This window comes from Glossina fuscipes, unplaced genomic scaffold, assembly GCF_014805625.2.
Source record: "Glossina fuscipes isolate IAEA_lab_2018 unplaced genomic scaffold, Yale_Gfus_2 1, whole genome shotgun sequence".
NCBI lineage: Eukaryota > Metazoa > Arthropoda > Insecta > Diptera > Glossinidae > Glossina > Glossina fuscipes.
Genome location: NW_023998415.1, coordinates 19,434,931 through 19,457,142, shown reverse-complemented (window position 1 = coordinate 19,457,142; position 22,212 = coordinate 19,434,931). Strand labels below are relative to the sequence as shown.

Here is a 22,212-nt window from a genome sequence, read left to right as displayed (position 1 = left end):
ATTGACTTAAATCTCTGAATTATACACTTCTATTTTATATCATATAGCCCTGGATGTTGTATATATTACTGTCAGTCTGGACATACACGCCACATATCTGTTTAGCTAATGTCATGCATACCCTACATCAAAAAAAAAAATAAAACAATAATAATAATAAATGCAAGCATATGTTTATCTCTTAGCTTCACTCTATTCGTTCACCGTGAATGGTAGTAGCGATAACGATGACAAAGTCATATCTAAAACAAGTGAAGAGGAAATCAACGTTCGTCTTAAAAATTTTGGATCTCCGTGCATTCGCATTATTGCGTAAAAGCATTTTTCAATACGCAACATTTTAACTTGATGTATCTTTGAAGTTATATTCCTTCGTTGATTTTGGGGAAACTTATTTTCGTAACTTTGATACCCTGGCAAATCAGTATTCGGCGTTTGTTAGCTGCATATGCTATTTGGACGTTCTGATAATTTGCCGGTATTTTAATCATTAAGTCCAGAAATATATGTTTAAATTATTTCATCAGTATGCAGAAAATATCTGGTTTATTCATACCAAAATTAGTTATTCCAAAGGATTCAGTACCAAAACACATAGAAGCATTATCCAGAAGCCAAAGGGTAACTAAGAGAACCAACCTATGACTTATTCTCCATATATCATTGTATTGTATTATTATGGTATCATTATAGCTAATGAATGAATTAGGATTAGTTAAAGCCGCTGGTAACGGATTTTTTCATATCATGCCAATAGCGCAACGTTCACTCGATAAATTGTGTAACTTGGTGAACGAATGTATGCTTGAGACTGGTAGTTCTAAAATAACCATGCCTATATTAACGCCCACTGAGTTGTGGCAACAGTCGGGTCGACTGCATGGCGATATAGAAGAATTTTTCATCGTTAAGGACAGACACAACAAAAAATATTTACTGAGTCCTGTAAGAATTTAAAATCTATTATCCTATGTATTTCGTAAGCTATTTCCGTTTATATTTTGCTATTTAGACACACGAAGAGGCTATAACGTCGATATTGGCAACAACAGCGCCAATATCCTATAAACAATTGCCACTAAGATTATATCAACTCGGTCCAAAGTTTCGTGATGAGTTAAAAGCTCGATTTGGTTTGGTGCGTGCTAAGGAGTTTCTGATGAAAGACTTGTATTCTTTTGATCGATCCGATGAAGAAGCCCAGAATAGTTATAAAATCATCACATCCAGTTATGCGGGATTATTTAAAAAGCTCCAGCTGCCATTTGAAAAAGGTTGAACATGATTTGAAAGAGATTGCAGCAGTAAAATAATATATGTGTATATTTAGTGGACGCTTGTACGGGCATAATGGGAGGTAAGTGTTCCCAGGAATTTCAAATAGTTTGCCCGGTAGGCGAGGATCGTTTGTTGCGTTGCCAGCGTTGCCATTACGCCTTCAATGTTGAACTTGCGGAGGGAGACGCAAAATGCTGCTTGAAATGCCACAGTCCGGATTTGGAAGAACTGAAGGGCATCGAAGTAGCGCATACTTTCTTATTAGGAGACAGATATACCAAACCTTTCAACGCTACATACTTGGATTGTGATGGTAAACCAAAATCTTTAGTAATGGGTTGCTATGGGCTGGGTGTTAGTCGTGTATTGGCAGCTTCTCTGGAAGTGTTATCAAGCGAGAAAGGATTGGTTTGGCCTACTCTTTTAGCCCCTTACGACATATGTGTGATAGGACCTAAAGACGGAAGTAAAGAACAAGAATTGGGTGATGTTATAGAAAAGGATATTTGTAAAAAAATTACAGAAATATATGGATGTGATGATGTTGTGCATGATGACAGAAAATATTTAACTATTGGCAAGCGTTTATGGGAGGCAAAAAGGTAAATTTTATATCTATTTAAAATGTAATGTAAAATGTTCGCAACAAATTTCATTTTTTAAAGGATGGGTTATCCCCTAATAATTGTTGCCGGTGGAAAAAGCGCGGATAATACACCTATTCTTGAGCTTCTAGTTAAGAATCATCATCATGAGTTGCATGTAGATACTGTGTTAACAGAAATACACAAATACAAAGATCACAAAATCGCTCTAAGAAAACGTTGCCATTGATAGCCAAAAAAAAACTTTTGCTAAATTATTTATTTTTTAAGTAATTGCGTGTAGTTAGTTAACAAGATTAATAAAAAAAAAGAAAAAAAAAGAAAAAAGCTATCACAAAATAACAGGACTAGTTTTAAATAGCTTCAGTGCCTCTCATAGTCGGGCACAGGTATCTCGGGATAGGCTTGTAACGTGGCTCTACGTGCCGGGTTGTTTTGATTGGATGGCTGCGTATTAATGTAAGACCACGGTAATTGCCCCCTCAACTCCTCACTAACACGTGGATTTAAACTTGGCATATGGTAGTTTTCGGATGTAGTAATATAACGGTAATTAAGAGGAGTTTCTGTTGACAATTGCTGTTGATGAAGGGTCTGCGGGCTGGTGTAGTCTAACCGATCAGCATTCGCATTAGTAGAATGATTCGTAATCGTTTGTTCATTGGTTGGGTGTTCTCTGCGTAATGGAGCACTTGGCGCAGTCTCAGCTTGCTGCTTAACAATTAATGACGGTTCTCTTTGAAGTGAATAAACATTTTGTACTTGCAAAGGTTTAGGTTTTATTAGATGATCCTCCTGTAGTTGCGATGCTAGTCTCAGCGGTACATGTCGCTGTTCATCTTTTGCCATAGTTGTTTGCGTCTCTTTGCTATATTCGCGTTTCGTTTGACTAACGATAGGCAAACGCGGTAAAGGTGCCGTACTATCGGTGGCTCCACTGCTAACACTACCTTTGCTAGAAGAATTCTATTTCAAACGAAATCAATTTTAATTATTTTTCATAAATTCAGTGAAATGTTGATCGAACGTACCGGTTTCGCGAGTAGTCGCGATAGTGATAAGCAAAAAGCTGAACCAAAAATGTTTAACAACCAAATCAATATGATGCGCGAGCTTATGCAAGTCATCACTACAGCAGGCGTAATGAAGTAGGCGTCATAACTTTTTAGAAATTTCATTACATCGTCGTTACTTGATGACGCACCCACATAATCAAATGTCTTCTCGGCAGACTATCGGTTAAAAAATTGCATTAAAGAAAGGGTCCACGAGCCCGAATAAGGATATAGCACTTCTTACCACTGTCTGTATTATATCATTAACATGATATCCGGTAGCTATTGCATCCACAATACTGCCAGCGACGATGACGAGAAACCAAGGCCCAAAACAAAACCACGCTACGGTTTTACTAACTGGTCCCCATATACTAGAAATCACCAGTAATGAAGTAATTATCCAAGTGGCACTAATAGCAGTGTACGTTAATAAAAATATATATGTACGATGAGTAAGCTTAAAAGAATCGTCCCAAGAAACATTTAAAGTAACAGTTTCCTGATTTATCGGTAAAGTGATGTTAGGAGAACCACACTCTTTATCTATGGAAAAGACGTCAGACTTATTTCATATGAATATACAGAAGGCTATAAAATATCATTACCTAAAAATGTGAAAGGGCTTAACTGAAATTTCATTTATTTATGAATTTTTTCTTTTTTCATACTAAATGCATTTTCACATAAATTATGTTATACGTTTAATGAAATCGCGTGGGTTGCAAATTTGTACTAAGAAGTTGCAATTCAACGGGTTTTTTTTTTTTTTTTTTTGAATGGTGGCAAAGTCACGATTCATTGATAATTATATGAAGAAAAGAAAAGGAGAAACGCAGAAAATCGGAAAATCGGAAAATCGGAAAATGCGAGCAAATATGAAAATGTTTATTGTATCCTTTGCATTTTTAGGTAAAAATATTTATTGTATATGTAAAAAAAAAAAAAAAAATGATTGAGTAAAAACTTACTTAAAAAATAAATCAAATTCATAATGAAATGAAACGGTTGACTTGATATGTCCGCAGAGTCGGACATATTTGTGCATTGCCTCAACATTATGCCCCATATGGAAAGAGCTAAGTAACCGCAGCCTTGCAGCTGAAACGAATTAAACGAAACTTTGTTATATATTAATTCGAATCCCCCCCATCTATTTACATGTATATGAAAAAAGGGCAACGATGCAGTTTTAGAACTCAATTGTTTCAATACTTGCGCATGTACATATATATATATATATATATATATATATATATATATATATATAGGTAATACAATGCAATGTGCTTAGAATAAAGTGGTAAATGTAAATAGATTGTGTAAATAAAGTTGCAATATTTTAATATAAAATGACAGACTTTTCGCGTATTGATAAGATAATAACGCGAAAGAACGACGACAAGAACATTTTACATGTTTCGGTTGTTATTAAATGAATCAATATTACATATTACATTCATTCGTATCACATCACATACATAATTATTGTTATATATATCTATATGTATAGAGCGGTATTATCGCAGATATTCGAAAGAAGAGATCAAAGTAATTTCCTTTTTTTATAATTTTACTATTGTTGTTGATCATAAACTTTGAATAATGAGATAAGGTGTTTATTTACACTACAACGTGTGGTACGGATGCACATGTGTGTGTGTGTGTATATATAGATACGAAACTACAGTATCCACACTTACCAATATAGCAGCCGCCATAAAGAATATAAAACACTTGGCAAAACCTATATTCACGCCGGCCTGCGACATCACATTAATTTGTCTCAATTGTATTCCGATAATTTACTATTCTGCAGTACAACTTCGTCAGAGCACCAATAATTCAATTGCAAGTATTATTAAACTATTCGAAGAGAAAATAAATAAAGGCACTAATGAAAACGATTATACTGCATTTGAATCGAATATCTATCTCATAGCTGTCACCTTTACGGCAAAGATAAGGAGACTCTACTTAAATAGCTTATGCGATCGCAAGCCATTGAGATCATTTTGATAAAGAATGTATTCATAGCAAGCGTTAAGTTTTCGCTTAACATTTAACTTTTTTTCAATTTGTCTATTCCCAACGCAGTGGAACGGAGGTGGGGGCACATTGAACAAAGTACGGGTACCTCACGAACGGCCTCTGTTAGGCTTGTATATCTGACAGATGGCATCATCAAAAAAAAAAAAAAAAGACAAAAGTGATTAATAAAGACGGGCAGAGAGGAAGAGAGAAAGAAAGAAAGAAAGAAAGAGAGAGAGAGAGAGAGAGAGAGAGGGGGAGAAAGATGTATGATATAGCTTCTTTTATGAAAATTCTTATATGCAGGTCGATATTGCCCATGGTTCAAATTGTTCGGTGCTCCTATCGGTTTTTAACGTTAATCTTTAATTCGCCATGAATTTAAGTAAATAGCATAAATATGTGGGTAATATATGCACATTTAACACGATAAAACGATGGCAATTAATGTGAATCTCACATATAGCACATATTTATCAGAGCCGATATCAGTAAAAGCGATCCAGCCCAATTTGCGGGTATGCCGTCAACTCAGAAAAATTGCTTATAACAAACTACAGAACTTCTTGTTATATAGGTTATATTAAGGTTGTTCGGACGTATGTAGCACTCAGAGGAGCTTATGGTGTTGGTCGATTCATAATCTAAACTTGCTTGTCCGTCGGTCTACTGTCTGTCCATGTGTTGTTGTGTTCAATCTACAGATCACAATTTTTGAGATACTTTGATAAAGTTTGGCACGCTGACGTGCTTTGATTCAAGGAGCAATGCTATTAGAGCCCGTATCGGTTCACTTTTTCGAACACTCCACCTTTATTTTCAAAGGTCGTTACATGGAAAAAAGTTGCCATTTTCAACGTTTATTAACTGCGTAACATGTTTTGTTTACAACGTCAGGACGTAAGAGACCACTTCTCCTTCGTTCATGCTTTCTAAAAATTCTCCTTTCTCGATTATCAAAAATTAAGTATTGTCACTCGGCCAGTACCCAGCACTTTCGGGAGAAACTATTAAATCATGTTGTTATGTAAATATGTCAGTCCCTCCACCTGTTTATATTTCTTCATACATAAAGATTTTCATGAAATTAAACATAAATGAATGGAGATCAATGAAATTTGTTCCAAGTGCAAATCGATTGGTCTCTCCGCATTTCTCTACATGAGGACCATGTTTTTTCGGTTGATACCTATCGAGCTTGATTTAAGCAATTGTCGCTTTACTATGCATCCGCACGTGCTTTAAGATTATGTAGACAAGTACGTTATTAGAACAGTTTTGTTAACTCGGAATTTGTTAAAAATGTGCTATAAACTCACTGTAGATGCCTTCGCTTTAGATAGATAAACAAAAACCAGGTAATGCAAATCTTGGATACCTTCACATGTAGGCAGACTGAAAAAGAAAGTTAATTAATGTGTTAATTAGATGGAGGTGTTACATTGGATAAGTTTCCTATAAATGCAAAATCAACTGGACCTCAAAACTTAATTAACTAAGGTTCGTCTTGTGACGAACACACGTAACTTTCTTTAAATATATTTGCTTTCTTTTTCTCTCTCTTTAGGGATACTTTTGTTTATAAAATTTAGATAAAATATTTTTGTTTACGTCAACGCTTTGCAATGCATTTTTTTTTCATGGAACCAAATCTACGATTTCTATCTAATAATTGCGCGAACTATAGGCGATAGGGATAAAAAGAGACTACGACAGTTACTTCATGTTACATATGTTTGAATACATTTCCCAATCTGTTTGATGCCCAAGTACACGGGCTATCTAAGTGAATCATTTTATTTTTTATATTAAACGGAGTGGTTGATTATCTCACCCCATATATTTTTTGTCTTTTTTATCTGTTTTTTTTTTTTTTTATTTTTATTTTTTTTTTAATATTTTTTTTGCTTTTAACTACTGCTTACAGCGAAGTTATTGTCAGCGCTTGTTTGTGCGATCGTTTCTATAAAAATGTATTTATTTTTTCAAATTTTTTTTTTTTTTTTTTTTTGCTAGCTTTCAGTTACGCGGTTTATTTGTTACTGACAGCGCACGTATAGCCGAACATCCATTAGACTTAATATAATGCTAGAAGAAGTAATGGGTAAAATCATTACTATCTAATAAACGTTAGTGTTCTAAAGTTACATGAAGATCTACCCGTAAAAAAAAAAAAAAAGAAAAAAAATAAAGAATTAAAAAAACAATTGCAAATGATTTGATTGATAAGATAGTAGGGATTCAGAGTCAGAACGTATAAATGAGCATGTGGCTAAGGTTCGTATCATTCGTTTTCTTTTTTCAATTTTCCACCTTCGTAATGCGTTCACTTAAGTCGAATTTCATTGGCGAGATATATACGTTATTTTTATGGCGAAAACACACACATTTCACATTGAGCTATTACTTAACTTGTCGAGAGAGAGAGAGAGAGAAAGAGTAGGATGCAATTTAACTAGAAACGTTAAGGTAAATTAATCCAAGCTTTAGCTAGCAATAAACGCTTCACTGCACTTTCCCACATTTCTACAAGATGAAATTATGACGGCATTTAATCGTTATTTAAATGTACATGTACTATATGGAGAACGGCACGCTGTTTATTGTATGCAAATAGCGTTAACATATATAAGTCTTGAAAATGATTATTCGAATGATAATAAATGTTTAGATTTTGGTTCTACTACTCGACGAACTTGCGTCTTGGCCTCAAAAGTTAAAACTTATACAGAGTTATACACTGGTCGCTTTCACCTTTATTTACCTCCTTTACAATTTAACACACATCACATTTGTTATGTTCATCGTACGGTCGCAACGAGAAATGCATACAAGAAAATATATATAGCATAGGGCCTACGAAGTACCTGCATATTGGCAATTATGCAGGTACGCATGAACACAATGTGTGTCTGTCTACCAATTCATGCTCCATCGATAAAACGCTCACCTTTACGTTGATCTCTTCTCAAGTGAAATTCAGTTTAAATATTATCTAAACAGTTTCATTGTTTTTCTTTTATACAATCCCCTGGGTTCTGCCAATTCGTGTTACAACATGAAATGAATCATGTACGCTATTAATGTCATATAAGATACGTGATATACTCAGTTTCACTCAGTTTCAACTTGTCAATGTTCACCTTGTTGTTATAGAACAATAAATGGCATCACGATTACCTTTCCGACTTATTACACAAGTTCGTAATCAAAATTTATAGTGAATATTGTCTTCAAAAGCGTCTCGGGAAAAATTCGACCTTGACGATATATATTTATAATTAAAGAATGACGGCTGTACGAGAAAATGTTGGGCAAGTTATTAACTTATCGTATTTATAGTATCGGATTGATTGAAGGACTAAATGAGGCTAACATCTACGATCTAACTACAGTTCAGCGACGGCAACTTTGAACATTAAACACTGAAAAGACCTTAGTTGTTGAAAGAGAAAATCTCAGTTGACGAGATCGGCAGATTGCATGGAAATTACATTTTCTGACATGATATAGAAACTATAGAAGATATCAAGGTCACACGGTTGCAATACACCAACTCATCCTTAAGAAATGTACTCCGGGGATTTGCGATTATAGACAAAATCTTACGATTAAACGTATAGTTTGTGCATCTCAAAAGCTTTCCAATACTCAAAGACACGTTTTCGAAGCGTCTAACCCTATGAACATGTTGCAAAATACCCGAAGAACTGACGACTTATCTAACTATCCCTGCTAACTTTAAAAAGAAGAAAAGAAAAATAATCGATAGTCTTAGTTGCTAGTGCTGATCGTACTTTTAGTCCTGCAATTTGTTGCTTTGACACCTAGAACCCATAGTCTACCTATACTTTTTTATGTCCTCGCACTACTTGTAGTACGGAGCCTTGTGTGGATGTACCTTGCCTGACATCTAGTCATTTGTGGCGAATCTGAACAACATTGACTCTGAATGAACTCTTTGCGTTCCGCCCCATAGAAGGGTTCTGATTAAAGCTAAAGCCTTATGTGGCAAATATGTCGAAATTTTTTATTATTTTGTGATAAAAATGATTCATTTGCTACAGAAAGTCACTGTAGCATCAAATCCACTAGTTCTTGTCGCGTCTGCTCTTTTACACGCCGCCTTATATCAGAAGTTTCATGAAAAATATGCCTCTACAAGGCACAGTTTCGATATTTTATCACGGAAATATATGAAGGATTGTGTTACGCGATATTTTGTAGGGAATTTACTAGTCAGCCTTACCTCGCTATTATGTTTTTACTAATCTCTAGCAGAATGACGGGTATCTGGCAAATTCATCCGTTTCTTTTGATAATATTTTTCAAATTATTTCGACATAAATTTCGGCACTTTGTGATATGTTAATGTGAACTCGTACAATTTCGAAGTCATCTTCGATCCTTTCTCGAACACACTACATTTGAATTAAATAAAAAGTAAGGTTTTTTTTTTAATCTTAAACTTTTTATTCAATCATAATATACATTGAATAGGGTTCAGTGTGGCAGAGTAAGTACATCGAGTACATTGGCCTCCACGGTTTTGCTGGCACATAAGCAGTCTTTTATCGAAACTTTCCATGTCTATTTTGCATAAATGTGGCCCAACTTCGTTGATATAGCTTTGAATCTCCTCCTTCTTGCTGGCATGCCGACATAGACCTTTGACTTCAAACGAACTTATCTAATCTTATATCGAAAATCACCATATCTGAGTCAATTTACTTAGATTTCTGCAAGCGGAACGTCATCATAGAGAGTTAAATCGTTGACGTCCATCTCGTGTGTTTGCAAATGCACACGACGTCTATAGCAGTCCTATATTCTTAGGATTATTAAAAAAAAAAAGATAAGAAAGTGTGTTTTTGGAAGCGCTCACTGATTTCAAAGTGAGCGTCAACGTGTTAATACATTACACATGTTACATATATATGTTGCAGTTTCCCCAAAATCTTTCTTTGGCTCGAAGCGCTGCATATATAGCTCGCCAAACACCTGCTAAACGATTTTATAGGTAGACAGTCATTCATACGAAAGGTGGTGGGAAGTGGTTTCAGCTCTCTCGTCGTAGAATGTGCATAAATTTATATCTGAGAGTTGCGGTAGTTTATGCGCTGTACTAAGAAACTTTATTAATTTTTTTGCCCCCGAATTTTTTTGTTCAAACGTTATCTAACTTTTTCATTGACCATTACAAAGCTAACTTTACTTCACTTGTCCCTAAACGACGTAAGTTCACTTCACCGGCGAAATTATAGTTGAACAAAAGACCCCTTAACTAATCTTACTAACTATAGTACGTTAACTTAGTCACGCCCCTTGAATTACTAAAAGTTAAAAAAGGCTACAGATATATATCTAATCGCCGCTTGGCAACAGACATCAAAGTGAAATAATTTAAAAAAAGAGTCGCATTCATCCTGTGGCTTGCCACATTTTTATGGCAAACTATCATCGGGAACATTTTCCGCATGAATGTTTAAACGGCTGCAATACCTCCAATTTAAATTTTTTATTCAGTTTTTGATTTGTCTTATAGTCGAACTAACTATATATTACGGAGAATACTTTCGTTTTTTTTTTTTTTTCTTTTGCTCAAAATAAAAGGTCAAGGGGTTTTACGTGGTTATCATTCAAATAAAGCTAAAGGGAGGAGAAGTGCAATGCGGTGCAGTGTAGAGTTTCTGTTTAAAAAGTCGTTATGCTCCTTCCACCGCAATATTCAGAGTACGTGGCATTAATAATTGCGACATTTGCGAAATCTTTTCTCGTTAATAGAATGACAAATGCATGTTATACCGTAGATGTCGCTGCTTCCCATATTAATAAAATTTTAAATTATAAAATAATTAATTGAAAATGAAGTCGCGAATTATGCCTTAGATTACACTTATTGTATATATTGTATATATGAACGCATGTGTTATTATATGACATTTAAGAAAAACGCATATCGCATGGCATGACATTTTAACATTTATATCGTATTATATACGATATGAAAGTATGACAGGTTCAGCTTCAATTTCAGCAACCTTTTCTCTAAGTACTTCTTCGGCTTCTTTCAATGCGTCGTTACTTTTCAAAGTTGTAGTTGAGTAATGATTTAAAAATGCTAAAGTCTCACAGACACGATCGTTTTTCGTCATGTCTAGAAGTGAAAAGCGTTGGATATAGAAAAAAGTCGGAAATAACTTTTTTTATCTTTTGTCAAACCTTTTTCAACTTCATTATTAGGCGTCGTCTTCAAGAATACTTCTGCCTCTGTATTGGTATCAAGTGCTTCTTCTTCGCCACCCTCTTTCAACGTTTCACGTTTATTCAGCCCATGTTGTTCAGCATGCTCTGTGTTTTTTTTTGTTGTAAATTCGATTCGACAATATGAACTAAGTAGTGACGTAAAAATGATATAATTAAATGCAATGCGCTTACGGTTGTCCAACCTCCGGGCATATAGAATGTCAGCAGCATTACGGGATAAACCTAAGCTATCGCCGCTTTCGCCGCTATCGCCACTAACGTTGGCTAATGTGATTGAGGCCTTTGTTGCAGCGGGCTTTGCATAGCCTTTGACTATCATCACAAACACTATGGCAAGCAGCGAAAGTTTACTCATTTTAAAATCGTGACTTGGGCTTCAAATCAATTTAGCGTATTTTTTGAACACTAAAAACAATGTAAACAAAGTTTGTAAAATGACTGTAGTAGCAGCGCACTCCCAACCTTCTGTAAGGTTTGCTTTAAGTAAAATGAATGCCTCTCATGAAAAAGCTCTTTATGGGTTTGTTGTAATAAGCGTATCGTGTGATTTTTTTTCCGCTATTTTTGTTTCAATAGATATTTGTTATTAATAATCACATAAAACATTAAAAAAACATTGGAAAGGCAAAGTATCTTCTTCTGGATAGGACAGCGCGACAAAGAGTAGAATACAATAAATATGCGAAACAATCAAGAAAAGTTCCGTCTAATGCGTCAAATTTCAAGAATTGTTTAAAAATATTCTTCAAAAAGAAAAAAAAAAAAAAAAAAACCTGACTGACTTAAAACCTTTGGATAGCATTTCTCGATCATAAGTCGTCTTGTTGTTTTAAGAGCAACCAAAAAAAAAAAAAAAAAATGCATAAATGAAAAAATGATTTTATGAACCAAGTGGAAATCACAACATTTCCTCCTTTTCTCTTAGACCGAATGAAACCATTTTCTTGCAAATTTAAGGATGGACGGATCGCTCCTTATCAAACAATCCTTAATGAATTTCGAGTATGTAAAAACTGCTCGAATACCGACCAATAAATGAAATTGACTTAAAGCCGTATGCAGGCAAAAAATATATATCCTTTACATGACACTTAATGCATATATATCCGCAATTTATTTATAAAAAAAATTAATATTTTGGACGTTAGTTAATGGAAGGCCATGAAAGTATTTTAAAGGTGCATTCACTGAATTTCATTGACGGGCGTCGAAGTATCGAAGTGAAAGTAGAAGATATTTTCTCAGAAAACAGTCCAGTGACCGAATGAGGAAAGTTTTTTATGGGCATAACGTGAAAGATGGATTGCATCTGCTGGAAGAGAAGCTTCTCCAATTTGAAGAAAATATAAATTGAAAATAATATTTTTAACTTCTTTACACCATTTTGCACCATCTGCTGCTCCTGCCGGGCACGGCTAAATTGTTTCCATGTTGAATTTTTTGCTCAAAACATACTTCCTTCTCAGCGCAAATTAATAAATTGGAAATATGTGTGCAAAAAATTTCATATTTCTGTTTTGAGTCTTCCAACAATGGGCAAGCAATATCGGAGAACGGATGGATGGCTTCGGCTAAATCGATTTACAATCTCACACTGTCAAGCATTGTTTTGCAGAAGTTTCCAAAAGTGACGATATTCGCATCGAGTTCGTAATCACGCGTTAAACGCGAAACATCGTATTTCGTATACTTTTAGCATTAATCAGAAGCAATCCGTAGAATTTTTTCGCAATGTTTTTTTTTTGAATTGTTTGTCAATGAAAATTTCTCACATATGAAATATAATACATGGGAATGTGCATAAAGGCTGAGTAAACCTTTTAAAAATAGAACAATTTTTAAGTTTTTCACTATTTAGCAGCAACAAGTTATGCGCTTCCAGCTAAATATTATTATTCTTCGCAGTGCTGATACAATTAATTAACACATTCTATTAAGCACATGCACATAACATATATGCATTAAAAAAAAAAAAAAAAAAAAACAAAGTTCGTGTAGTTTGCTGATAAATTGAGTGGCCAGTACTTCTTACTAGCCTATTGATCGAAAGACGGTGTAGAAACGATCGATTATGTTGCATTGAAAATTGCTCAAAACTCATTCTCGTTTCAATTATAACGTTAACGACGACTAAAATTCACTATCGGCTACGAAATTGTCTATAAACAGAAACTCACTATTACCACACCTAGTCTATAAAAGACTAAGCGCAAATTGGATTATATTACAAACCATAGCCGCGGCGTTCACTGCAGTTACGAGTTCGCTGATTCGGTGACTTTTCAAAATGAAACTCATATTTCTTGTAAGCATCTGCTATTTGATGCTTTCGCTTTCCATTTTCGGCCGTGCTTTGCCAATTTCGGATAATCAATCCGATTTAGAGAATAAGACATTCGAAGAATTGGAGGCCGCCAGCATTAACGATTCAGCTAAAAATCTTTCGCTGTAAGTATTTTCTTTCTCTCCTCTAATGTAAATGGAAAATTTATTTTATAGAGAGGATGAGACGCAACCCCAATATTTAGATTGTCATCCCGTCGCTTATAACAATTGAGACAGATCTACATATATATTTATATTATATCAATATATTAGAAAAATCGTCGTTTAAGCTTGAAGCAGGCAAACGCAAAGAGTGCGCCCATCAATCTCATCAAATAGTTCAGGGTATTTTGTTGATTTATTTAATGTCAGCAAAATGATTTGAATGAAGCATGTTTTTGATCAATAGAACAAAGTTTTTCGAAATCGACAAACTAAAGATTAAAGATTCTATTTCGAAATATTAATTTAAAAGTGAACTAATTTTGGCGGTTTTCGTGGCACTTTTCCAGTAAACTAAATAATCAAAAGAAAAAAGAAATTATTTTTAATAGTTTACGACCGAATTCGTACAAAAGTCGATCCGAAAGTTTGTGCAAAAAATCTACAACGATCATAAGAAAAGTCAGAAGTGAGAAGTGCTAATGTTATCGATCATTTTACACACATATATTAGTTTGGGGAAAAAGAAATCCATTATTTTTATATGAACTTCAGGACTTTATTTAACATGCTTCGGATTGTTCGATTTGGGTCAAATATGCACCGTTCTATTGTATGATTTGTTGCCATTTTAAAGGTAACTTCAAAATGCCTCTCTCATAGAAGTCCTGGTCTCTATTTGCAAAAAAACTCTAGTAGTCGATTTTTACAATCCTCCCTAGATTCCAATTTTTTATCATTAAAGAAATCTTGCAATGCAAGAAAAAGATGATAATCGCTTGGTAGTGCCAAGCCCGGACTGTATGGCGGATGCATTAAAACTTCCCAACCAAGCTCCCGAAGTTTCTGGCGAGTCACTGTAGATGTGTGTGGCCTAGCGTTGTCCTGGTGGAACACGCCACCTCTCCTGTTGACCAATTCTGGCCGTTTCTGGTCAATCGCTATCTTTAAACGGTCCAGTTGTTGACAGTAGAGATCAGAATTTTAACCGCCTGGCTTGCATTATCGCCTCTGTCAAAGAAAAACTGTAAAATGTACCGAATTTTCTCTTTGTTCACTTCCATTTTTAACACGCTGTAACTCACAACTGTATGCACCAAACAAAAACCGGGCAAAAGAATTTTTTTTACTGCGAAATGTCACCTTTCCAACGAGCATAAATCTGAAATTGTTTGATCGATACTTTACGAGAAATCTATCAGTGCAGCCATCTACCGAAAAAATAAATGGATTTCTTTTTCCCTAAACTAATATAATTAGAAAGAAAGAAAAACATCGATTTCCCTGTACATCATACTCCCGCCTTTAGAAGGCGTGTATTCGAATTCAGCTCAAAATTAGGGTAGAACATTTTCGTTTATTTGTCTTCTAAATACCTTTTAAACTGCAGATACGTGGTGAAAGCAATGGTTTATGAGATTGGGATACTTACCGAAGAAGATAATGATACAGATGATACGAGTTTCGAGAATGAGGAACGCGTCGACTTAACATTCTTCGATGCTCACAGCAATAACAGCCACATCGATTTAGGGAACATCCCGTTGCCGATAAAAACGAATGTCTCGGGTCAAATTTTAACCGGTATCGCACCAATTAATATCGGCGCGTTTAGTAGTGCTGGCGAATTATTGCAGACCTTACCGCTCACTGGTACAATTTTTAATATAACACAAAGTGACACGGCTTTCTATCAATTGACCGCAACGAACATTAGTGACAGCGATAAAGCTTATCCAGTAAATGCAAATGAATTTGCTAATCTAGCTGGTGTGCAACAGTTATTCCCGTCTTCAAACACAATTTCAGAAGTAAAAGAAGAAAATGTAAAATAAATGTTTAAAATGTTTTTTGTTAAAATAATTTAAAATGGTTTTAATTAAAAAAGCATTTGCTAAAAATACTTGAAGAGACAGACAACTTTTAACATGAATGCGCAGAAAAGTTGCTTAAGAAGGACAAAGTAAAAGAAAACTTAAATTTATCTATATAAGAGCAAATAAAAATTATTACATATTGCTTCGTTATTATAAAAAGAAATGTGTTTTAAAACTTTTTTTTTCATTTATTTTTGTTTTTTCTCTTCAGTTTTAATATTAATAAATTTTTGTTTAATTTTTTTTTTTTTTTTTTTTTTTTTGTTTTCTTAATTTTTTGCATTTTGAAAAATTAGAAATAATCATACAGTAATAATATTTATAAATTATAATATAATAATAATCATAAATTTACCTTTAGTATAACCTTAAACCTTATAGCTGGTTTAAATGTTTTTTATTTTTTAATTATTTATTTTCATATTTTAGTTATGTTGTCTCGGGGCTTAGCTTCTCTTGCCTTATTTGCATGTTTTTTTTTTGTTTGTTGTTGTTGTTGTTGTTGTTGCTTATTGTTTTACATTAGTGAAACATTTTGCTACGAAACGGAACGGCGCAAAAGGCAAGGTGTTCCATTTTTCAGTGAAGAAAAAACAAAAAAAAAAAAAAAAAAAAAAAAAAAAAGGAAGAAAAACCACTATCCAACTTGGGGCCCCATCACTTGCCGACCTACGTAGAAAGAGAACGTAAGAACAGTACATAAACCAATTCACAGTTCTACTCCGGACTATAATTTGATCCAATATTAAGACAGCTCAAAATTGTGCCCGCGAACTGAGGCCCGTTAATAAATGGTTCGTGATATCGAGTTAACTCTATATCTGTGGATTATGCGCTCGGCGTAACGAATGAAGAGTTTATAATAGCTGCGGATAACATATGCATTCTTCTTTCGATGGTCAAAAATTGCTGTTACTCGATATCGAGAAACGTGCAAATCGAACCTTGTTTCTTCTTATTCAAACTTTCGAGAAAAAAAAAAGTGCAAAATTCAGCTCTTCACTATTCTTGCAAAGGAAGGAGGAAATAAGGACAATTACAAAAACCGGCCCTGATTAGCAATCAAATAAGTTTGATGTGGGATGCTAGGATGCTAGTATGGTACGTTCCTTGTCCCAACGTAACTGTGTGCGATCGTAAAGAATAGTTATATAAAAAATATTTTTCACAATTAAAAAAAAAAAAAAATAAAAAAAATATAATCGGAATAAAAACTAAAGCAATCACGAAATTACTGTGTATTTCTTTCCTTGAAATTGTATGTGTAGGCTATATCATGTGTATTCAAATCTGAGGGGGAGAGGTGTAGTTGGTTTACTTTTGTATATTTTTTATTTTACTTTATTCTACTGTCTTATATTTATTTTATATTATTAAACTAATATACATTTTAACCATTTGCGATTGGCGGTTTGTTTTTGCAACTTTTTTTTTTTTTTTCTTTTTTGTTATTATTATTATTTGACATTTCGACTCAACATCAAACAATATTGAATATTCTGACTAAAATAGTTTATCAGGAGCAGGATACGCTTAAAACTATTTATAAAGAAAGTGAAAAGTGATGAGGACTCGCTAAATGAACGATCGAACATCTTCCATTTCGTTTCCCTTTTCCCCTTGACGCGATATATGCTTGCAGCAGCGTTATACTTTCATATATGTATGTATATGGAGTTGTGTTAAAGATGAATAAGAAAGAAAAAGCGAAAGGTCTAAAATGTTATATCTCCCTTTCTCTTTCTCTAATTATTGAGTGGTGATATGAGCGCGATAACGATTCCATGGCGAGGGAGGGTAAGTGTTGCATGTTTATTTGTTTGCTTGGTTGGTATGGTACAGTTCTGTTAGGTGATAGAAGTTTAACTAATATTTTACACTGCAGCCTTCTTCCTGCCACAATTACATACATACATATTATTACAGAGAATATAGGTATATGTATATATATATATATATGTATTTAAACACAAATATACATATCTGTATATATACATATATTTATATACCTATGTATATATATGTACATATACGTATATATTTATATACGTATTTATATACACATATACATATCTGCACATATCTGTACATATAGTATATATATATATATATATATATATATATAACATTTTTGTGTGTGTATACATATATTTTATTTCTATTACGATTAGTGTATTAAAAAGTTGTAAGAGTGAGCATATTCAAAGTAGGAGAAGGTAGGGCATTACTGTGCAGTTGAGATGTTGCCGTTTTGCGCTTTATTTATGTTTTTAGGAGCAACTTTTGTCTGTTGTACACATACGTCTATAAATTGCTGTAGCATTCTTCGCTTGACGACAACGACGACTCTTATGGGGTAAAAATACTAACGTCGTTTCTGTGTGTATTGAACGTTTCATGGATTCACATAAGTTAATCTGTCCATTAGAAAAAATTATGTAATGCAATAAAATTATTTACCTTGATTTATAACATTTCCACTTACCAATAACATGAGTATCCATGTTGCTTATACGTGGTTTCGATGACGGTTGTGGTATAATAGTGATTTCATCGTTGATCTTCAACGGTTTTAAAAGTGAATCGTTAGCAGCGCTTAAACCGCTCCGTTGACCACCACTATTACTATTAGTTGGTGTATTGGGTACAGGCGAGTTTTTTTTACCATCCATGGCTTTCTTGGCCACCGTGCTGTGGGCTGTATACACGTGCGTTTCGAATTGCTTGTACATGCCGAAAGTGGCAGTGCATACCGTGCACTTGTATGATAGATGCGCCGGTTTTAGAGTCATATGGTGATCGCGAGACACATGATTAAGAAGTTTCCATTGATACATCTAATTAACAAAAAAAATAAACAAATAAATAAATGAATTAATTAAATAATTATTGTAAATTATTTGTTTATCACTTACTCTGCCACAAACAGGACACCGACCAGCGTCTTTTCCTTTATTGGCGGCTTCTTGCATCGAGCTTGTTACCAAGCCATGGGAACCTAACAAATGACGTTCTAGACCCTGATCGGTGAAAAATCGAAACTGACATTTTTGACAATTCAATGGTGGTCGATTATAAATCATTTTAGGATGTATCTGCAGATATAGTAAAATGAAAATTAGATATCAAAGGACGACTTTATGCTCACGCTGTAACTGCTTACTTTAACTTTGTGTATCCATTGCATATGATTACGCAACGATTCCAAATCTTTGATGTAACCGTCGCATATCTCACAAATTACAAATTGAGTTTTATTTCCACTGGGAGTCTGACCTGGTTTCATGCCAGCCTGTGGCATTTTGCTCGTTGAAGGTGACGACGCACCGCCTGTAGGCGTTACGGCTGTATTTTGACGAGGTAGCGGTGTTATCGAAATGCTGGGTTGCCCAGTTAGTGACTTTTTGCCGGCAGCATTTACTTGTACTATTTGCCCGCCGACTCCCAATTGATAGTTGTTTGGCAAAACCACATTAGTGGCTGCTGGAGTGCGTATTTGGTTTGGACTTCTTATCATGGCCGCCGCTGCTGCTGCCGCCGCCGCTGGTCCGACAGACTTCACCTGAGGTAACTGAGGTGCTCGTCCTCGCATTTTATTGGCTGCATTTTGAGCCGCCAATGCAGCTGCCTGCATATTTCTGGTTTGTTGTTGCTGCTGTATGGAAGCTAACGCTGCTTTTTGAGCAGCTGCTTGAGCAGCCATAGCTTGATAGGCAGTTGCTGTGCCTACTAGACCGTGACGTGGTTTAATTCGGGGTATCTTAGCTGGCGCCTCCCAATCGCTGGGCGGTGCCAAATTCAGTTCAGGTCGGAATTTTTTGGCGCACACAGGTTGATGTCGTGCCAATTTCGCTTTACCATTATCCTCAAAGCCACAATTGGGACATTGATGGTACGGCAGCGGCTTTATCAGTCGGGCCTTGATGTTATGAATGGCTTCCATATGATAAACAATCTCGGTAGCATTGCGAATTTCAAAAATGCAAAAGTTACATTTGTACAGAGCACCATTCATATGGGGCGTTTCATAATGATTAGCCATAGCAAGAGCAGATTCCGATTTGAAGTTACAAAATTCGCAGCGTTTCATATTAAATTTAAAGGGTAAGTTTTTCTTCTTAGAAGCCTCCAAATTAGCTGTGAGTGCAGCTATAGCCCGCTCAAAATCGGTAACATTGCGACCCAAACTTTTGCGCATTTTGCGTTTTTGCAGTCGTATTAAATCAGATTGTACGTATTCTTGAACCAAGCCCACTCCGATATCCATGAAAAACTTACCAAGCGGGCTTTCAAAATAATTTTCTTGTCCCGGCTTAACAGCGAGCGGCGATTGTCCTACCGATTGCGTGACGGCGGAGGCGGGTTTAATAGCACCCTTTAAAGCTGCTATGTCATTGGAAGCCTCTTTGATAAGAACTTTCGTGCGCATGCCGGATTCAGAGTCGTCATCATCATCATCGTCTTCGTCCTCTGACTCTTCGGACCAGGAATCATCGCCATCATCACCGCGAGAGCGCTTCTTTTTATTGCTCTTTTCATCGCGATCTTCTTTATTCTGTTCTGTCATCATATCGAATTCGTCAGTTTTGTCAACTTCATCTAAATCTTCTTTTGTGAATGAAAACTTTGTTTCTAACTCCTTCATTACATCTTTAATATTTCCGGATGGGGGTTTCTCATAAATATAGGGCACAATAAATGAAGGAGCCTCCAATACAAACATGTCGTCTGTTAGACCCGGCAACAAATTAGCATTTGATGTCATACCGGGCAGTCCAGTCAGGGGCGGCAAACCCGTCGGCGGTATGGGACTGCCAACCGGCACCAATTTTGGAGGTCCTGTGGCAGGGAATATAGGTGAGGCAGGTGTAATGTTAACAGGATAAATGCCAGTTTCCGAATTGCGTTTCGGAATATCTGGCATAGACGGCATTAGAGTACGCGCATCTTTAATAGTAATTTGTGTAGGGTTGGCCGTAGCGCTGCGTAAACGTTTATTAGGCGGTTGATTATCATCTGTGCTATTGTTGTCATCCATGGCCATACTTTTTCGTTTCGTTATATCGCTTGCCATTGTTGATGTATCGTCCTCAATAACAACACAATCGTCGTCATCATCCTCAATGACTTGTGCATCAGTTGGCATTTGATTTGAAATTCTTACTTGTTGTGATGTGTTGGGTTTAGAAGGCGCAGAAGAATCATTATCAGAATCTGAACCAATCACTACCGCACCATCAGAGTCACCTACATCAACTTTCTCTTTTGAACTGGCATTTATCGACTTTTTCGCAGGCATTTCGGACATTTCTACATCTGAATCATCACCCAAGTCAACAATGGAACTATCATTGGACTGTTTATTATCTGGTTGTTTAACGGTACCGTTTTCTTTTTGTGTTACAGCTAAAGGATCCTGTACTGGAGTAGCTTCCTTTGATTCATTTGAAGATTCATCTAAATGATTTATCCCCTTAGAACGGAAAGAACTATCTTGACTGACACCTTCGCCATCTGTATCCGGCTGAACAGATTTACTGTGTTCGTTAATGGTATCATTTGTATTGGAATCGCTCTCCTTTGTGTGCGAACTATTTACATTGAACCCGCAGGCTTCGTTGACTGTCTTTGCATTGAAATTTTCACAATTCTGTGAAACTGAATTCTCATTTAGACTGGTAGCACTTTTAATTCTTATTTCAAGTTTACTGTTATTACTGTTGTCGTCCACACTAGCCGATGCCGTGCCTCCACCGTCTCCTGCACGACCTTCTTCCATCTCCGTAGAAGAAGTAATTTGCGAGTCATCTTCTTCGGTATCGGCCTCGCCTATCTCCATGCCTTCAACTTTACTGCTACTGCTGATGCTATTGCTGCCGTTTGGGTCATTGTGTTGAGACGTAGTTGTATTTGAATTAGCCTGATTTGAATTTTGTACAGTGCTCGACAGGGTAGAACCCTCCGGTATTGAGACATCTACTTCCGTCATCTTGTAAGCGAAAACTCGTTCTTCGATTTAATTGAAAATGACACGTTACTGACGTTAACAAGCTCTGAAAGACAACCACAATATAAAAAGAGAGTGTAGAAATTCTTAGATTTTTGTCAATAATATAAACAAAATATCATTTTTACTTAAGTGTAGAGCACGGAGAGATGTGTAATTAAAACTTTCACATGCACATGTACCAAAAACGACTAATTTGTTGTACGAAAGGGGTCCACAGGGGTCCGTAATAGTAGTGCTTTATATTTCTTTAAAAAGTAATTTTATCGGAACGACTATACGTTCGCTTTTATTGGATCGAAAGATAAATTTCGTGATAGTTTTTTTTATTTAAAATTCGATGCAATCGAATTGTTCTTATTTTATAAATTTTGTATATGAAAAATCTCTATTGAACAGACGGACAAGACCAACTATTTAACGCCAACTATACTAATACACATACATATAGTATATATGTATGTAAGCCGTTGTCATATCGAATGGAGTAAAAATACATGCTTACGAGTGTATTATGTCGTATGTCAATATCAGTGTATATATGTATGTATATACGCATGTATATATGTGCAAACGTACCTACATATTTAGATATGTATATAATA

The 22,212-nt window shown here is 35.3% G+C and overlaps 5 protein-coding genes across 6 annotated transcripts in view; 2 read left to right on the top strand and 3 right to left on the bottom strand.

Moving 5' to 3' along the window:
• The first annotated feature begins 429 nt into the window (after positions 1–429).
• LOC119645378 (probable proline--tRNA ligase, mitochondrial) lies at positions 430–2,191 on the top strand. The gene is made up of 5 exons (XM_038045581.1): positions 430–621; positions 694–945; positions 1,013–1,274; positions 1,331–1,880; positions 1,944–2,191. The coding sequence occupies exons 1-5, from the start codon at positions 529–531 to the stop codon at positions 2,110–2,112; spliced, it is 1,326 nt and encodes a 441-aa protein (XP_037901509.1). The 5' UTR covers positions 430–528; the 3' UTR covers positions 2,113–2,191.
• Positions 2,087–6,980, bottom strand: LOC119645379. Of its 2 annotated transcripts, none has more exons than XM_038045582.1 (6): positions 6,895–6,980; positions 4,642–4,804; positions 3,910–4,039; positions 3,183–3,484; positions 2,915–3,115; positions 2,087–2,849 (listed from the first exon to the last, which is right to left on the bottom strand). In XM_038045582.1, exons 2-6 carry the CDS (start codon positions 4,708–4,710, stop codon positions 2,247–2,249), a joined length of 1,305 nt encoding a protein of 434 aa, XP_037901510.1. In that variant the 5' UTR covers positions 4,711–4,804; positions 6,895–6,980; the 3' UTR covers positions 2,087–2,246. The 2 variants fall into 2 exon arrangements, with proteins under 2 accessions (XP_037901510.1, XP_037901511.1); XM_038045583.1 differs by lacking the exon at positions 6,895–6,980 and adding an exon at positions 6,804–6,838.
• LOC119645380 lies at positions 4,235–15,586 on the top strand. Its single transcript, XM_038045584.1, has 3 exons — positions 4,235–4,489; positions 13,080–13,684; positions 15,114–15,586. The coding sequence occupies exons 2-3, from the start codon at positions 13,524–13,526 to the stop codon at positions 15,556–15,558; spliced, it is 606 nt and encodes a 201-aa protein (XP_037901512.1). The 5' UTR covers positions 4,235–4,489; positions 13,080–13,523; the 3' UTR covers positions 15,559–15,586.
• On the bottom strand, positions 10,848–11,995 carry LOC119645382. The gene is made up of 3 exons (XM_038045585.1): positions 11,408–11,995; positions 11,192–11,320; positions 10,848–11,126 (listed from the first exon to the last, which is right to left on the bottom strand). Exons 1-3 carry the CDS (start codon positions 11,589–11,591, stop codon positions 10,963–10,965), a joined length of 477 nt encoding a protein of 158 aa, XP_037901513.1. The 5' UTR covers positions 11,592–11,995; the 3' UTR covers positions 10,848–10,962.
• A 2,120-nt stretch (positions 15,587–17,706) lies between the features above and the next one.
• The window catches only part of LOC119631413, a 6,592-nt gene continuing 2,086 nt past the window's right edge, over positions 17,707–22,212 (bottom strand). The window contains exons 2-5 of the mRNA XM_038023589.1: positions 18,764–21,653; positions 18,516–18,695; positions 18,086–18,437; positions 17,707–18,017 (exon numbers count right to left, since the gene is read on the bottom strand). Of these exons, the coding sequence (XP_037879517.1) occupies positions 18,013–18,017; positions 18,086–18,437; positions 18,516–18,695; positions 18,764–21,589 (3,363 nt within the window). The 5' untranslated portion in view covers positions 21,590–21,653 and the 3' untranslated portion in view covers positions 17,707–18,012. The remainder of the gene's footprint in view (positions 18,018–18,085; positions 18,438–18,515; positions 18,696–18,763; positions 21,654–22,212) is intronic.

Bases quoted from the DNA above. Each gene is read 5' to 3' on its own strand.
- LOC119645378 (XM_038045581.1), top strand. From the start codon at position 529: ATGCAGAAAATATCTGGTTTATTCATACCAAAATTAGTTATTCCAAAG. The intron at 622-693 runs GTAACTAAGAGA...GTATCATTATAG, and splicing joins CATTATCCAGAAGCCAAAGG to CTAATGAATGAATTAGGATT. The intron at 946-1,012 runs GTAAGAATTTAA...TTTGCTATTTAG, and splicing joins AAAAATATTTACTGAGTCCT to ACACACGAAGAGGCTATAAC.
- LOC119645379 (XM_038045582.1), bottom strand. From the start codon at position 4,710: ATGTCGCAGGCCGGCGTGAATATAGGTTTTGCCAAGTGTTTTATATTC. The intron at 3,485-3,909 runs GTAAGTTTTTAC...TCTTTTCCATAG, and splicing joins GAATTTGATTTATTTTTTAA to ATAAAGAGTGTGGTTCTCCT. The intron at 3,116-3,182 runs GTAAGAAGTGCT...TTTAACCGATAG, and splicing joins ATGATATAATACAGACAGTG to TCTGCCGAGAAGACATTTGA.
- LOC119645382 (XM_038045585.1), bottom strand. From the start codon at position 11,591: ATGAGTAAACTTTCGCTGCTTGCCATAGTGTTTGTGATGATAGTCAAA. The intron at 11,321-11,407 runs GTAAGCGCATTG...AAAAAAACACAG, and splicing joins TGCCCGGAGGTTGGACAACC to AGCATGCTGAACAACATGGG. The intron at 11,127-11,191 runs GTTTGACAAAAG...TTTCACTTCTAG, and splicing joins TAATAATGAAGTTGAAAAAG to ACATGACGAAAAACGATCGT.
- LOC119645380 (XM_038045584.1), top strand. From the start codon at position 13,524: ATGAAACTCATATTTCTTGTAAGCATCTGCTATTTGATGCTTTCGCTT. The intron at 13,685-15,113 runs GTAAGTATTTTC...TTTAAACTGCAG, and splicing joins TCAGCTAAAAATCTTTCGCT to ATACGTGGTGAAAGCAATGG.